The 16,787-nt window shown below is 38.5% G+C and overlaps 1 protein-coding gene across 1 annotated transcript; it reads left to right on the forward strand.

Annotated features, from left to right (window-relative positions):
* The first annotated feature begins 1,631 nt into the window (after positions 1 to 1,631).
* Positions 1,632 to 14,874, forward strand: UBXN2B (UBX domain protein 2B). The gene is made up of 9 exons (XM_079302711.1): positions 1,632 to 1,784; positions 4,184 to 4,284; positions 5,819 to 5,890; positions 7,386 to 7,545; positions 9,006 to 9,083; positions 10,419 to 10,528; positions 10,682 to 10,819; positions 10,952 to 11,113; positions 13,223 to 14,874. Exons 1-9 carry the CDS (start codon positions 1,659 to 1,661, stop codon positions 13,383 to 13,385), a joined length of 1,110 nt encoding a protein of 369 aa, XP_079158837.1. The 5' UTR covers positions 1,632 to 1,658; the 3' UTR covers positions 13,386 to 14,874.
* The last annotated feature ends 1,913 nt before the right edge of the window (positions 14,875 to 16,787 follow it).

Raw genomic sequence — 16,787 nt, forward strand, 5'->3', positions numbered from 1 at the left:
GCCTGTCAAAATATGGTACACCGAATTATAAAAACCTGATTTTATAATGAAGTTATTTGGCTTTTAAAGTTATTACAGTTTAGACATCCTCTCTGCTAATTCAGTCTGCATCACCACAGGACATTTTGACTTAGACAGCAGCTGCACACCATGTATCAACCCAAGGAAGACTGAATGAAGTGACATGACTAAAGCTTTGTGCTTGGCATAGTCCTTATATGAATGCTTCAAGTACAGGAGCCAGCTGAGGGAAGATCCTATTTCTATTCAGGTTCCTTTTTTCCTAAATCAAGCAAAGAGTTCTTTGCAAGCATACCTCACCAGCATATAAAGTTCAGAATGTGGGAGCTGCGTGATATGTATTATATATGCAATGTTATATAAATATGTATACATAGAATATATCTCCTCAGTGGTGCCATTCTTCTTTGTCAAATGCACAATATAGTTCTGTAGGAAAAAAACCCCAATCATTCATACCTACATACTCCATAAGAACAATATTGTCACCAGTGTAGAGACCAGTGCCACCAGTGTCACCATCAGCCTTTGAGATGGATCTGGGTACCAGGTCATGGTTTTTTCCTGTGCTGTTTGTGGGCTGGGACAGACTGTTCTTTCTGTATTTTCACTGAGAGTTTGGCTGACTTGGAAGGCATGAAGTACACAGTTTAATAGTTCAACTTAAATGGTTCTATGAAATCCCAGCTCCATTTGCTACCATTACCAGTGTTTCTGGACTCTAATCCAGTGTCAACAGGGTCTAGAGAGATTGATTAGAAAGCAGCAGGTGTTTGAGCTGAACAGCCCTAGAGAAAACTGAGGATGGTTTGCTGGCTATTCCAGCTACAGCTTCACACTACTGCAGCTTTCCAGTCACAGTCAAGAGTTCTTCATCCTGTATAGGATGGAGTTTATTTTGCACAAATGCTGTGTTTTGGCTTTGTGACTGAAAGACAGTGTTGGTAACACAATGCTGCTTTGGCTATTGTTGAGCAGGGCTTACAGAGCATCAAGGCCTTTTCTGCTTCTCTCACCAGTGACAGGCTGGAGGTACACAAGGAGTTTGGAAGGCACACAGGATGAGACAACACAGTCTCAAGCTGAGCCAGGGGAGGTTTAAGTTGGACATTAGGAAGAATTTCTTCACAGAAACGGGGATAAGACATTGGAATGGGCTGCCAGGGAGGTGGTGGAGTCACTGTCCCTGGAGGTGTTCAAGGGTCGGATGGGACACTCAGTGCCATGGTCTAGTTGACAGGGTGGTGTTTGGTCACAGGCTGGAGTCGATGATTTCAGAGGTCTGTTCCAGCGTATTTGATTCTGTGATAGATGATTCTGGCAGTGGCCGACCACAACCACCAACTCTTTGACCACCGACTCAAAACGGACCCTAAACTCAAATGAAGGGAAGGACTGCACCTGCAGAATAAGCAGCACTAGAAGCAAGACACACAGCCAGCAAGCGGGGTTTTGAATACTGACAGACAAGCCACGCAGCTCGCCTCGAATGAACGCTGACGGCTTTGTTCGCTGAAGTGCAGAAGCACCGTAAGGTTCTGACGATGGGGGCCCGGCCCGGCCCCTCCCGTTGCCATGGCGGCCGCTCCCGCGGCGCTGGCCCCGCCCCGCCCGCCGCTCGCCACCGCCTCCACAAGATGGCGGACGGCGGGGCAGCGCCCGCGCAGCCGGACGGGGATGCGCCCGCTGCTCCGGCCGCCGGCGGCCGCAGGGATCGACAGCCCCGAAGCAGCGGCCGCCCGCCCAGCGCCCGGGATTTGCAGGTGAGAGGACGGAGGTGCCGCCCCGCTCCCGGGGTGGGGCCGGACCGGGCGGAGCGCCGCGTCCCCTCGGGGGCGCCCCCGGCCTTCCTTCGGCCGGCCCTGAGGGGAGCGGGCGGTGCGCGGGTCCCCGGGGCCCTCTGAGCCCAGCCCGCTTCTCTTCCCTCAGCTCCCACGCCCCTCCTGAGGCTGGGAAAGGCAGGATGCCTCTGGAGGAGCACTAGGCCCTTTAGGAGACGGTGTGTGCTCAGTTCTCCAGAGAACGGGAAAGGCTTTCCCGACCCTTCACTAGTTGGGTTTAACTGTCCGTGTGTGCGGTGCCATTGCGTTTCCTGATTATTTGATAGGGATGTCTTGTCCCGTATGAAAATGTCAGTCTCTGCAGATGGGATGCAAGACTAAGGACAAGATCTTTTACCCAAGATATTTTCACAAATGTAATTCAGCATTGGTACTTAAATGCTTAATTAAAAACCCTTTTGGCAGTATTCCTTTTTTTTTGCATGTGATTTGTCACTTTTATGAAGGTTCAAAATACTTTAGCAAGAAATTGATTGGAAAACAGGTGAAACTTAGTAACTGAAATTGCCCCTGTTCTATTTAATTATTCATAATTAATAGAGAAAGATGGGTGTAGTGTTTCTGTTGGTTACTGTTTGGAATTTTCATAGCTTCTTATGAAGATTAGTTTTGCTGCAATCATAGAATGCTTTGAGTTGGAAGAATTCTTAGGGATTATCTATTTCCAGCCTGTCTGCCATGGGCAGGGACACCTTCCACCAGACCAGGTTGCTCAGAGCCCCATCCACCAGATGGGCTGAACACTCCCAGGGATGGAGCATCCATGGCTTCTCTGGGAATTCTGTTCCCATGCCTCACTACCCTCTGAGTAAAGAATTTCTTCCTAATGTCTAATCTAAACCTCTCCTCTTGTAGTTAAGAATCATTCTGCCTTGTCCTATCACTATCTGCCTATGTAAGAAGTCTCTCTCCCTCTTTTTTCCTAAGTTCCCTTTAAGTACAGAAAGGCCCCAGTGGGATCTCTCCAGAGCCTTCTCTTCTCTAGTGTTATTGTGTTGTTCTCTTGGATTGTTTTTTTTATTGTTACAATATATGTAACAGTGACAAAGTCTGTGTTAATACTCTTGGTTCATGAGGTTTTACTGAAGCAGGCTGGCATTTTGGCTGGATACTTACTGATACAGTAAGTGTTAAACTCCAAGGAAGTACCTCCTGGGTCTGTGCACGATTTGTGGTGCCCCGAGATGAGAGGGAGAATGGGGAAAGCACAGAAGCCTGGCCATGCCCTTCTGTGCCCTCTCAGCATCCCTCAGTCCTTGGATTAGGGATGGAACAGGTACATATGTTGTCTAAGACTTACCCATCAGCTTTGTGTATCTGAAACATATTTTCTGCTATCCTCAGATGGAATAGAGGTCATCAGCAGGTTTTTGGGCTCTCTTTTCTCAATTTAATTTTCTTAATGGATATAATGTCTCATATTTAATTTTTCCCTGTAGAAAATGCTTCAGAATATTATAAAAACAACAAAAAATATGGGATTAATACCCTGCATTCAAAGCAGTGTGTTTTCAAGGACAGATGATGTTTCATTTTATTTTAATGTGCATCCCCTTTACATAAAACTGTAGTGAAATTGTAGCCTATCACCTTTTCTGGTGTGTAGGATAAAATGTTAATGTCAATCACATAGTGTGAGCAGAGTGGTTTGGGGACAAAACTAAGGATGATCTGGCAAAGTAGAGTCTTACTCAGGACAAAAGAAAGATTGCTGAAATGACATTGCAGCTCTCTTGCATAACTTTCTAAGAATGAACTTGCCAGTGGTATGGCAGCATTTTAGGAATCTTTGTGAAAAAGTTGTTGAGGTATGTGTCAGTATTTGTGGAGAGATGCCTTGAATTCAAGCCAGCATGGCTGAATTTGTTCTTCATCCCAGTACAAGCTTTTTTTGAGTTATATTTTTTATATTTCTATGTAAAATGTTTGTAAAATTTATTATTTGGTTCTATCAGAGGGTTAACTTGCTGCTTTATTTCAGTTTGTTACCATTAAGATATTAAGCTGCTGCTTAATATCTCTGTGTGTATTTACTGTCATGACTCTGAATCTAATACAAGTTTTATGTAGCCAGTGAAGCAGTGGAAACCAAAGGATAGGAGAGTACAAGTACCAAGTCATAATGGCATTTAAGCATTGTGTAGTTTGGTTTTTTATTTTGGTTTTTTTTTTTCATAAAGCACAAAGGGAGTTGAATTTTAGGTGGGGTTCCTCATGTTCATGTTTCTCTTTTTCTGGAGAGATGCATATTTCAGTCTTATTTCTATTCTATATGTAGTTCTAAAGTTACAGACTTACAAAAAAAGTTCTGTTTCCTACAGCTGGCCTTGGCAGAGTTATATGAAGATGAAGCTAAAAGACAGTCATTGTGTTCTGACAAGCCAACAGCTACAAAGATCAGTAACCCAAAGATGTCACAGACGTAAGATGTGTTTTGTTTTTCAGAAATGTGTGGATAGGTGTTTTATTAGCTCACAAAACTTTGTCATTCCTGCTCGATCCTCTCCTTGTATTAAAAGCAATCTATGGCAAATCATAATCAAAAATTGTGAATCCCTACCATAATGTGTTGTCTGTCTTCTCAGAATGCTTTTAAAATTTATTTAGGAGCCTTTTTACCAATTGATATTCCAGGTATTCCAAAACACACTTCATGTGAGATGCTATATGCAAAATGCTATGTTGCTCTTTTTTTTACACAGACATAATTTGGAAATCTGCTGTATCAGAAAATTACTGCAGTTCTTTGCTTCTTCAAAATTCAGTAAATTGGCAGCTTGTGTGAAACTTGGCAAGTGAGCTGCTTTCAGTGTTGTATTTATGGCAGTGCCTGATGAGAAAAATAGTGAATCTAAAAATTGTTAGTGAGTTCCTTAGTAGGTTCTATGGGGTGACAGAAATAAGAAGGACTTCTTAATGAAAGTGTCTGGGTTGGGCAGGTGAAGTAAAGGTGCATATCTATATTTCAGTCCAGCTTTTGCTAAAACACTGCTAAATTGCAATGTTTGCAGTTCACATAACATTTAAAGATTCAGCATAGTCTTGGATTCTTTTTGTAAAAGCATCTTGACAGTTTTTAATTGATTCTTAAAAAAATTATTTAAAGAAAAAAATATTTATAAAACTACTGACAGTGATGCCATAACAAGTCTTGTATGTCACTTGTTTTTCAATCACTGCTGCCAATATGGATCTCTGTTAAAGGAGGTCAAGCAAAAGAAAAGATCTTAGTCACCAGTTATGCTTCAAGTTCACTGCAAATGAATTTCAGGAACTTTCTTCAGGAAGAGAGACTTCAGCAGAGCATGCAACAATTGGAAGTATGGGGTTTTTGAGGTTTTTTTGTTTCTTTTGGTGAAGCCACCTAAGCTGACTAACCAGCTACATATATCTAAGTTTACAAACAAGTAAAGCAAACAGCTCCAGTTACCAATACATTTCATGAAGTTATAGCTTCCCACTCCCAACCAAAGGAGAAGCTGCAATACAGTATCTCAAATACTTCAGTGTGATAGTTAGCAAAGACTTGTTATTTGTTGGTATTCATACTGAAATCTGTGTCAGAAGGAAGAGATGAGTGAGTGACTTCTGTTTGCTCTCAGATGGGAGCAGTGCATTAATTGCATGGAAACAGTGCTGCTCTTGTATGCTAGAAAAGAATAGTTCAGTTAAAATAGACCTATAGTGACCATCCAGTCCAACTGTTAATGCTAAATATCTCTGTCCTACATGTGCCCTTTCCTCCTTGTTCGCTGAGAAGCGTTCATGGCTGTGTACTTCACCAAAGAAACCCCAAACCAAAACAAAACCAAACAACCAAGCAACCAAACAAAACTCCAAAAACCACAAAACACAACTCAATATTCTCAGTTTTTGAAAAAGAAGTCATTTCAGAAGTTAGATATGAAGTTTACATGCCAGTCATATTCAAATGTTTTCTTTTATTCTCTTGGCAGTCTTAAACTGGATTCTCTTAAACGGTTGAGAAAACCAGAGAGAAGCATGAGTGATGACAAAGAAAACCAAAGGTATTTTTAAGACAAAACAATAATTTAACAATTGTGAAAGCAATTGGGGTTTGTGTCACATTCACACTTTGTTCCCTCATGTTCTTTCAAAATGCATGTGAGCCAGGTCTGTGCTTCAAAGAGCTAGGGAACTTATTAGAGTGTTAGCTGTACACTGTTGTTGTAAAATTATATTTACCAGAATCTGACTGGAATAATGTAGGACCTGTAGATGTCTTAACCTCTATGGTTGTAAAAGTTGTAACTTGCACTTGTACTCAAAAACTTCTTTGTCTTTCTGGATATCCTGAATTTTTCTGTATATCTATTGCTCAAATATGAGTACTTCCTTTCTTGAATACAAATTCTGTTAAGAATTCTTGTTTCGTATCCTTAACACTATCATTCTTTTAAATCTAATAATTAAAGATTTTCCATATAAATGGTAGTTGGGGTAATAAACACAGATTTATGTACAAAGGAGACATGTTACTCGGGGACTGACAATCATGTGGTATTATTAAAACAGTATGATTGTACAGTACCCTCATTCCCAATATTGTCTTCTGGCAATTGTAAAATATGATGGAATCAACACATTGTGATGGCACTGGTCTGAGAGTCAGTTTTACATGGATTAGTTGATTTGCCTTACCCTAAGTGGTTAAGTGTAAAAGTTGAGGAAAGAGGAAAGCAGTTATTAATTATTAATGCTTCTTGTAATCAAAGGCAAAACATTCAGGTTTGCCAGATTTTGATTTATATACAGATTTTTTTTAACAGCATATATTCCAATGGTATTTAGAAATTGTAATGCCACAAGATAATTCTTGAGGAATATCTTGATCTTCATCATCAAACAGAAACAGATTTGAACAGAATTATTTGTAGTTTAACATTTTGTCTTCAAGAGCTAGTAATGGCACTATGAAGGAAAAAAATCTACAAATTAGCTGTCACAACAGTTTCTGCAGGTTTTAAAATGCCTTGAAAAGCTAATTATAGTTATTAAAAAATTCTATTTCTGATACTGTTGTGAATGGAAGTATCCTAGATCTTTGAATTAAAAAATCAAATTGTGGGACTGTTCAGGTTTTCAAAGAACAGTTTTATACTTGTTCTGCTAAGGTGGTGTTAGCTGTTAATTTATATTCTATCTAGGCACAGTGCCATGCACAGGACACCCTGAGGAACTCAGTCTTTCTGGGGGTAGGTAACAGCCACATAAGATGCCCAACTCCATCAGGACTGTGCTCACTTAAAACTTATGGTCTTTCCCTCTGATCTTTGGAATCTGTTCCAGAAAGCACTGTGCTTCTTTGTTAGTCAAATGTCTTTGGTATAGTGCTGCTTGTATTGTTGAGAAGGTCAGAACCAAATGAAACATTTATCAGAAAGAAAAGGTTTTGTGCTGGATTTGTTTCTTTGTTTATTTATTTTTTTTCTTTTGATGGAAAGAGAAAAATTGTACTTGTTATTTAAAGCGTTGTTGCTTATGTGCATTACTATTCTAAAGATTTTATTCAGGTGACTCCGAATACAGAGGATTGCATATTTCTGGGGCTGCCAATAATCCGAGTAAAATTGTTGCTGAACTCTTCAAGGAAGCAAAAGAACATGGGGCTGTCCCATTAGATGAAGCCTCAAGAGCATCTGGTGATTTCAGTAAAGCCAAGGTAAAAGTTAAGAAGTGTGGTGATCTCTCTTTACATTTGTGTCTGTGAAATTCATCAAACCACAGGAGAACATGTACCACTTTCTGTGATTTGCATATAGCAGATTTGCTCAGCACGGTTTTATATTGTCTGTGTTCAAACAGCTTGCTCTAGAAAATAGAGAAAGAACAACACAATTTCGGGGGAAATAATTAAAAATCATCATGAACTAGAATAATATGCTTTGTTTTTAATTACAATTGATTAATAAGAAACCAGACTAAATTTACATCCCAAATCTTTACATCTCAAATCTTAGAATTGTTCCAAGAGAGTTGTGGTCAACAGTTCAGTGTCCAGATGGAGGTTGGTGGGAAGGTATCTGCAGAGGGACCGGTGCTATTTTAATGTCTTCATTACACAGACAGTGGGGTTGAGCACACCCTCAAGCAAGTCTGCAGGTGACACCAGGCTGAGTGTTGCAGTTGGAGTGCTTGGGGTCTTTGATGCCATCCAGAGAGATCTGGATAAGCTTAAGAAGTGGGCTTATGGGAATCTCATGAGCCACATACAGGATCCTGCATCTGCATCAGGGCAACCCCCAGTACCAGCACAGGCTTGAGGATGAAAGGATTGAGAGCAATTCTAGGGAAGAACTTGGGGGTACTGGTGGATGAAAAGCTGGACATGACCCATCAATGTGCACTCACAGCCCAGAAAGCCAAATATGTCCTGGGCTGCATCACAAGAAGCATGGCACCAGGGTGAGAAAGGGATGCTGCCCCTCTACTCCACCCTTCTGAGAAAATGCCTGGAGTGATATATCCAGCTCTGGGATCCACTGCACAAGAGGGACAGGGACCTGTTAGAGTGAGTCCAGAGGAAAGCCACAAAAATAATCATAGGGATGAAGCATCTCTCCTATGAGGAAAGGCTGAAAGAGTTGGGATTGTTCATCCTGGAGAAGACAAGGGTCTGGGAAGACCTTATTGCAGCCTTCCAATACTTAAAGGGAGGCCTTAAAGATGGGCATAGACTTTTTAGCAGGCCCTGTTTCAGTAGGACAAGGGGTAAAGGTTTTAGATAAAAGAAGGTAGATTCACACTAGAAATAAGAGAGACATTTTTTACAGTGAGTGTGGTAAAACCAGAACAGGTTGCTCAGGGAGGTGTTGCATGCCCCATTCCTGGAAACATTAAAGTTTGTGATCTTTAAAGACCTCTTCCAATCTGAAGTATTCTATGAGTCTTATGTTTGAAAAAGTGCACAGAACAGAAGCTGAAGTGTGTAACAAAGCCTGCTTAGCATGACTATGTCTGCTAGATAGAATTTTCCACTTTGAAAATACATGATAGAACAGTATTTACTTTTTGTCACAGAAGCAAGCTTGTGGATGGCTTTATTTTTTTTTTCCTAGGTAAGAATTTTAATAAACTGTTTCAGATAATTATTTTATAAGCTTTTCTTTATATTTTTTTCAGTCATTTTCTGGTGGTGGATACAGATTGGGTGACTCATCACAAAAGCACTCTGAATACATATATGGAGAAAATCAGGATGTAAGTAAAATTAATAGCAGAAAACAGAACCTCGAGCAGAGGCCTGCTTAATCATGTTTCCAGCTTGAAATACCAGTATTGGTGTAATTATTTTTATGAGGAAAAAATTATATCTAAATATTAGCTACTTGTTCTGTGGGAATTGTTGAAGTTTCTGAAGAGATGTTTATTGGATACCCCTAAGGCCTCCATTATGGAACTGTCAGATGTAAATTCCTTTAAAATTCTTAGCACACCTTCTTTTCAGTTACTTTCCACCAGGTGTTGTCCTGAATTCTCTTAGCTATGCTTACATTTTAATCCTTTTAGGAATTGGTTCTTGTTGTGGCTTGCAAACAGCCCCTCTGAAACTGAAGGGCATGGATGCATTCTAGGGGAGGTAAAGCAGCAGGTTAGAGGCCTTTCTTTCCTATCACTTAAAAACCAGGATGTGAAGAAGAGAGTAGGGAGAGATTAAGTTCTCTGCGCTTTGCTATTTTTGTGATTGGCTAAAGCAAATTTTCAGCTTGTCTAGAAACAAATACTGAGTCCAAAGGATGGCCAAAGGTTCTGGCTAGGGGGTGCTGTTGTGCCACACAAGGAGCTGCTTCCCTCTACTCTTCAGTAATCCTACTCCAAGTAACAGCCAGCTGTACCCAGGCAGAACCTTGTTGGAGTGGGCTTTCTATTACTGAGTGCACAAATAGGTTTCTAAGGCAGTTATACCTGGGGAAGCCTAGTTTTGCTGGATGGCAAAGCAGTTAGAAGGAAGAGAGGTGCAGGTTTTTGAATCTGGAAGGCCCTGGCTGGACCTTTCAGTAGGATATAGCAAAATAAGAAGGAGCAAAGGAGGCTGGTTTCCAGGATTCTTAGCATTCAGACTGAATGGAGCTACTTTCAGCTTTGTTGGAGCTCAGCATGTAATAATTGGGGAAAGTGTAGGTTTTGCTGTAACTGATATATCAGTAGTAATTTGTAATTTTATGGGTTATTTTCTTAATTACTCAATAAAAAATTTTACTGCTTTTGAAAGTAATTGGAACATTATGAAAATCACTACACCTTCACTGTATCATACTTTATATCATGGATAACAGATTAATGGGTTATTTTTCTCAAGGTAGGAAAGTTGTCTAGAAGAAGATAGTAGACTGTAACTATTGAGCTTTTTCAAAAATAATCTAACAATGATAGTTACAGTGCAATATATTGTTCTTATTTTGTCATTTGCCTTCTTGTTTGTGGTCTTGTATAAAATCTGTTTAGTATAGATCAAAATTTCTGTAACTAGTCTGTACGAAATTATACTGCTTTCTTTGTCTTTCTTCAGTTTTTTTTACATATTTTGCTTCATAGGTTCAAGTTTTGCTGAAACTGTGGAGGAATGGATTCAGTTTAGATGATGGCGAGTTAAGATCCTATTCAGATCCAACAAATGCCCAATTTCTTGAGTCTGTTAAAAGAGGGTAAGTTAAAATGACAATTGAATGTGACTTTCAAAGTATATGTAATCTTAGTATTTACTCATACTGTCTGTGTACTTTTTGAATTATTTCTTTTTGCAGTTCAGAATGTAATTTAAAGTGTCATTATTGTAATTTATTGTTTTTGTAATTAAGGGAAATTCCTTTGGAACTGCAGCGACTTGTTCATGGTGGCCAGGTAAATTTGGATATGGAAGATCACCAAGAACAGGAATATGTGAAGCCCAGACTGAGATTCAAAGCTTTCAGTGGTGAAGGGCAAAAACTTGGAAGGTGAAAAAAGCTAGATCTGTTCTGTGCTTTGTATTCATACACTGTTTCATTTCTGTGACTGAAAATTTCTGACAACTTTGTCATGGTTCCATTAGTAACATCTGGTTTGTTTGTTTTTTTCCAATCCTATAGCCTTACACCTGAAATAGTCAGCACACCTTCTTCCCCAGAGGAGGAGGAGAAATCCATTCTTAATGCACCTGTTCTGATTGATGATTCCATGCCAGCAACTAAAATTCAAATTAGATTAGCAGATGGAAGCCGGTTAATACAAAGATTTAATCAAACACACAGGTAAATTGATTCTGCATCATTGCAGGTAACAGTAACTATTTCAGTAAGTTTGTGTTTTGTCATTAAATGAGTTTTGACAAGACATCAAAAGGGGGGAAATACCAGCCTTGCTGAACTGTATAGGTCTGTGTCACTTTCATTACATGGATATGCGATAAACTGACTGTCAAAAATTCTGTACTTGGAAACACAATATATTTGGTAACTGCAACTTCTGTACAAACTTTTATAACCAATTATGTCCTTTTATTTTTTTTTAAGGACATAGTACAAGCCATAACTGTTCCCAAGACAGCTGAGATCTGTATAGCCCCACTGTGTAGTCATCCTGGATCCTCCTTGGGAGGACCAGGTGGATGACTTGGGAAACACTGTACAAGCACTTTATTGTTAGCTGTGGAGTATAGTCTCAATTGGAATATAGTCTGTAATATGGACAGAGAAATCCAGAGAAATTTACAGCTTTCTCCCTTGTTATACTCGAGGTTGTGACAAAACATGACACAGGCTGTAAGTGTAGGCTGCAGCCCATATGCATATAGACACTTCATGCTCGTTTGCAACTCCAGCATGCAGGTGGACATAATAGTGAGAACCAACTTCTGTTTTGGATGGTCATCTCCTAAGAATTGGCAGTGTGTGAACTTGGTGGAGGTTTTAGATTTTTTAGTAGTTTTGCTGATTAGAGTTTGGCACCAATTTTGTTGACGTTGGGGCAGGGCCAGAAGCTGTGTTGGCCAACCCCAAGAGGTTATGTTAGTGCAAGGTTCTGCAGAGCTGTGCTCTCCTCTGCTGAGAGATCTTTGGGTAGAGATTTGGTCAGCAGTTCCACCCATGCTTAAGCACTGTTAAAGCCAGCCTGAATTTGAAATATGCAGGATTGTGTTCGAACATGGCTACAATTTGAATCCTGACTTGGAGATGGTGTTAGCATGTACCCAATTCCATGTTAATATTGTTGCATAGAGAGCTCCTCTGTTTCCATTTTTTCCCTCCTGGATCAGAGTAAGGACACAGTGTAGCTTTCTTTACCTGATATTATACACAGACTGCAGTGACGAAATTTTAGCTGAGATGCCAGTAAGGAGGAAGACACATCAGTATGTTTTGATAGTTTAGACCTGATAATATCCTGAGATCCTGTTACCCTGAGAGTACAGGCTGGATCCTTTCTTCACAGCATCTGCTGAGAAGAGACAGAGACAAACCATGTGGCTTGTTGGGAGCTTCTGTATCTGAGTTATGTGTTCTGTCTGTGTGGAAGAGTAGAAGTGGTAAAATTGCCAGTAATATCTGTAACAACCTAGATTGTGCTGACAGGAGCTTCTTTAATTTGTTAAATTTTTCTTGACTGTCAATTTTTATATATATGATCAAAATCAGCTGCTAAAGTGCATTACTTACGTCATAAGCCTTGAAGACTGATGGAAAGCTGAAATCCCTGCTTATTTGGCTACAGTAAATTTGCCAACTTATTAATTACAGAAGATCTTCACAGATTTATTCTCAGCTTAATATCTTAATAGAAAAACCTCAAATTTCAGGATTTTATCTCTAAAATATTATTTTTTTAATCCATGTCTTATAAAATTAAATTATTCTTGTTATACTGTTTATGCGAGTATTTTATTAACTGTTGTTCAGAAGTTCACTGCCAGGTGAAATTGAAATTGCTATTGAAGTGCATCAATAATTCCTCTCTGCTTTCCATTTACTGTGACCATATATTTTAAGATTCTTTCTTCCATTAATAATTTCACCTTTTTAGAATATGCTAATTAATAATGAAACTTTTGACAGTGATGTTTAAAGTATTTGACTTATTGTGTTAGGTATCAGTTTGCAATAAACTTCCATGTTACACATTTTGTTTCTGTTATTTGAGAAACAAGCAACATTCACTGTATATTTTCAGGATTTTTTTTAATGCAAGGATCAAAAAAATTGTAGACTGCAATCATTGGTCATCTAGATCAAAGAGAAATGTGAAATCTAAAACTCAGTGGTTTAGTCTGCTTGATGGTTTTGTGTTCTCTGATCATCTTGATGTTCAGAGATGTATGTCAGATGGAATCATATGGAGTTTTCATGTCTATATCCTTTTCACAGGATTAAGCATATTCGAGATTTCATTATCCAGTCCCGTCCAGCTTTTGCAACAACGGATTTTGTTCTTGTGACTACCTTTCCAAATAAAGAACTAACAGATGAAAGCCTGACACTACAAGAAGCAGATATACTTAACACTGTGATTCTTCAGCAATTAAAGTAAACTTGTGGTTGTTGTACAATATAGAAACCCTGCTGTACTGTCATACAATATGTTTCCAACAGATGAAAGAAAGGTGATATCAGTGTCTTTTTTATTTCCTCTTTTCCAGGGATCATATTTTTGGATTTCATGTCTTCCAGCTATAACATATCTTAACTTTTTTATTTTAACTTCTCAACATTATTCAGCCTTTTTTCAGTGTTAAAATTAAGGTTTTATATGTTAGTATGTTTCAAACCACATCTTATACTAAATGTGAAATGAGATAGGACTTTGTGGCTCATTGTTTTGAGGGGGGTGGGGAAAAGAGCATTTTTCTGAAGGGGACAGTATCTTTCATACAGTTGGTAAGATTTGCACTATGGAAATGTTCTATGCTGCATTGACAAACAGCCATTTGAAAACTTAGACTGTAGGTTATGTTTACCTTGCAAACTGTATTAATATTAAGGTGTTCTTTTTAAAAGGTTTACAGATAATTAATGCCCTAATATAATTTTTGTACATTCTATTTGTAGTGCTTTGTGGTGTAGTATAATATTTATATTCTAGTTTTCATGTGATTTTTCCCTGTATTGTTGCTCTCATGAGTGAATCAGTTCAGGAGATGCAAACCTCAGCTGTTGAAGACTATAATAAATGTTCTTATTTGTATTCTAGTCGTACTAGTTGTGATGAAAATAAATATGATTTTTTTTTTCTTGAAAGTTAGAGAAATATGAGAGACCCCATCTTGGAGAAATTATGTGATTTAGAGGAGACTTGCGGTTATTTTGAATCTGAATATGCAGTTGGACCCTGGGCAGCAACGTGATTCTTTACACAAACAGTTACTTAAACAACCCCAAACAAAAATATGCTGAGGTGCACAAACACAGAACTGGTCTACTTTTGTGCATGCAAGTGACAGCATAAAAGTTTCAATTGGTCACATATTTTTGACCTGAATTTTGTTTATATTTGGAATTTTGGCCAAAGGCATTTTGTAGTATCCACTGGGGGTTTGGTTGTGCAGCTTTCACTGTACTTGTTTGGAAGCTGTATAACTAAACCCCTTCATTTTTGAAATTATATATTTTTTAAAAAAACTTGCCCCAACCCTGTAGTAAGCAGGTAGGAGTCTTTATGTTGGGGGAAACGGACTGCTGTGCTTTAGTAGTATGCAGGATTTTTTAGTATTTTTGGATTTATATCAGAGGAGTGGATCATACTCTGAAGGAGAGTAGGTGGGCTGTATCTCTTCTACCAATGTGTTAAGAATTGCTGTTTTCCATGTTTATTTTGTTCTGAAAATATCAATACTTGTTTATTTATGTTAAGGTTATAATTGCTTAGTATTCTTTTGTTTTTACCTCAAAATAGATATTTGAGTAGTTTTTAAACATGCAATTGTGTTCGAAATATTTTGTTTTGCAGTCTGAGTATCTGCATGATTTTTATCATAATTCATTTAATGTGCTAAGTAATTAAAGTTTTATGTTTAAGATCACAGACAAGACTTCTTGTGTTATTCCACAGCCAAATATTTAAGCCTAAACACAAAGGAATTGTCATTTCCTTTGCATGTATTTTATATGCAATACACTAAAAATTCTCTGTATAAATGTGAGGCCAGAGTTTGTGATATCGATTTTGGACAGTCTGTGGTTTGGGCATATTTCAGTTCAGAGTATAGGTAAAGTTACATTGCTTATTACTTATGAAAAAGTAATTGGTTAAGCAGTGACGTATGAAGAAAAGGGGTTAATTAAATCTTTAAGTTTTTTACCTCTTAGGGCAAAACCTACAACTACATATCATCACACTCTCCTTATTTCAAATGCCTGTTAAATTTTAGTGTTTATTAACAGCTGAGAGTAACTGGGGGTCCCAGAAGTTGACATTATTTTTTCAAGCACTAAGAAAATGTATCAATGCTTATGTTTAAATATTTCATTGCTTCTCAGTACTTGAAAGCCTATGGAATCTTCTGTCTCATAATTTTATGTCATTGCTTTTATTGCTGTGAATTGTCACTCATAATTAACATCTTGGCATTTTTGGCACAAAACTGTTCTTTAAATACAGACCTATGTGGATATGCAGTTAAGACTGGCTACAAGGGAGAAAGAACTTGTTAGATGATGATAATCTTTCTCTCACAATAAGGCTGCTAAGCTTGGGAGTTCCATTTTGATTCTATTAAATACAGGTAGTAATCCTTTTACTTGCTCTTGTAGGCGGCCTATGAAAGGCTGAGGCTTCACCTTTGCTTGACTTTTCTAGAAATCCTTTATCACACAAGAGCCAAATAATCAAAACCTGAATGTTTTCTTTTAAGAAAACTCCTCTGTAATCATTTGTTCTGGATAAACACAGCTTTGTTAGTTTTTGGGTTTTGGTTGGTTTGTTTTTTTTTCTCTCAACAGCACACTAATGTTTGAAAACATTCTGCTTTAATTAAGCTACTGGACACACTTGTATAATTAGCATATATTAACAGTTATCTCATACTGTTCTTGCTCTTTGGTGAAAATCTATCCAATATTAAATGAAGCAAGGAGCACACAAGTACTCTGAAGTGCTATTTGCTAGCTCCCTGCTTAGTTGCTTGCACTAAGTTACAGCTCCCATGGTCTTTAAATTATCTTACTCTGTGCAGGGAGAAGAAACAGAGCTGCATCTCCCCTTGCTCATGCTGCTTAAAGCCAGCAGGCCTCAGCATAGGCATGTGCTGCTCTCTGGGCAGGCAAGACACTGAGCAGCAAAAGTCTGGGGTAAATGCTGAATCAATGGCATGCCAATTCATGCTTCTGCTGTTCCTGTAGGATGGGTATAATTGGAACGGGTTCCTGAAAATGTTAAAAGTGGGGCTGCTTATACTTAGCCTGGAAGGCACTGGCCCTAGAATGGGGTTAGAATACAAGAGTGCAGCAGAGCCATCTACACCCATTTGAGGTTTACAGAATTGACTTTGTGACTGGGAGATGGTTTTAATCCCTGCATTTGTTATTAGTGAGTTTGATCAAGCTTGAGTTTATAGTTCTGGTTCTACTTCTTAAGGAACTCTTTCAAGAGAGCATTTCCATTGAGTCTTTGGTCCTAAATTAAATTTCTTCTCTTAAAACTAACTGAAAGCAGGTAACTTGCAAAACAGAAAATAAGGCAGTTACTTCACAGAGGGAGAAAGTATTAGAGAACTGTTTGGTAGAGAAACGGATAACACAAATTAGAAGCTTGTACAAAGCTGGAAATTCAGTTCAGGTATTCTCAAAGGGAAATTCAAACACAATTTTCAATAGCTGAACTACTGGAATGAACCAGCCTTGAAAATCAACTTCCTTTTTTGTTGTTTTTTTCTGCTTGTTTGGTTTTGTTTGGGGTTTTGTTTGTTGAAATCTTACTGTTATGCTGGCTTTCTGT

This window comes from Erithacus rubecula (genome assembly GCF_903797595.1).
Source record: "Erithacus rubecula genome assembly, chromosome: 3".
NCBI lineage: Eukaryota > Metazoa > Chordata > Aves > Passeriformes > Muscicapidae > Erithacus > Erithacus rubecula.

Coding starts and splice junctions, on each gene's coding strand:
- UBXN2B (XM_079302711.1), top strand. CDS start 1,659: ATGGCGGACGGCGGGGCAGCGCCCGCGCAGCCGGACGGGGATGCGCCC. Junction 5,891..7,385: donor GATGACAAAGAAAACCAAAG/GTATTTTTAAGA, acceptor ACTATTCTAAAG/ATTTTATTCAGGTGACTCCG. Junction 9,084..10,418: donor TATATGGAGAAAATCAGGAT/GTAAGTAAAATT, acceptor TTTGCTTCATAG/GTTCAAGTTTTGCTGAAACT.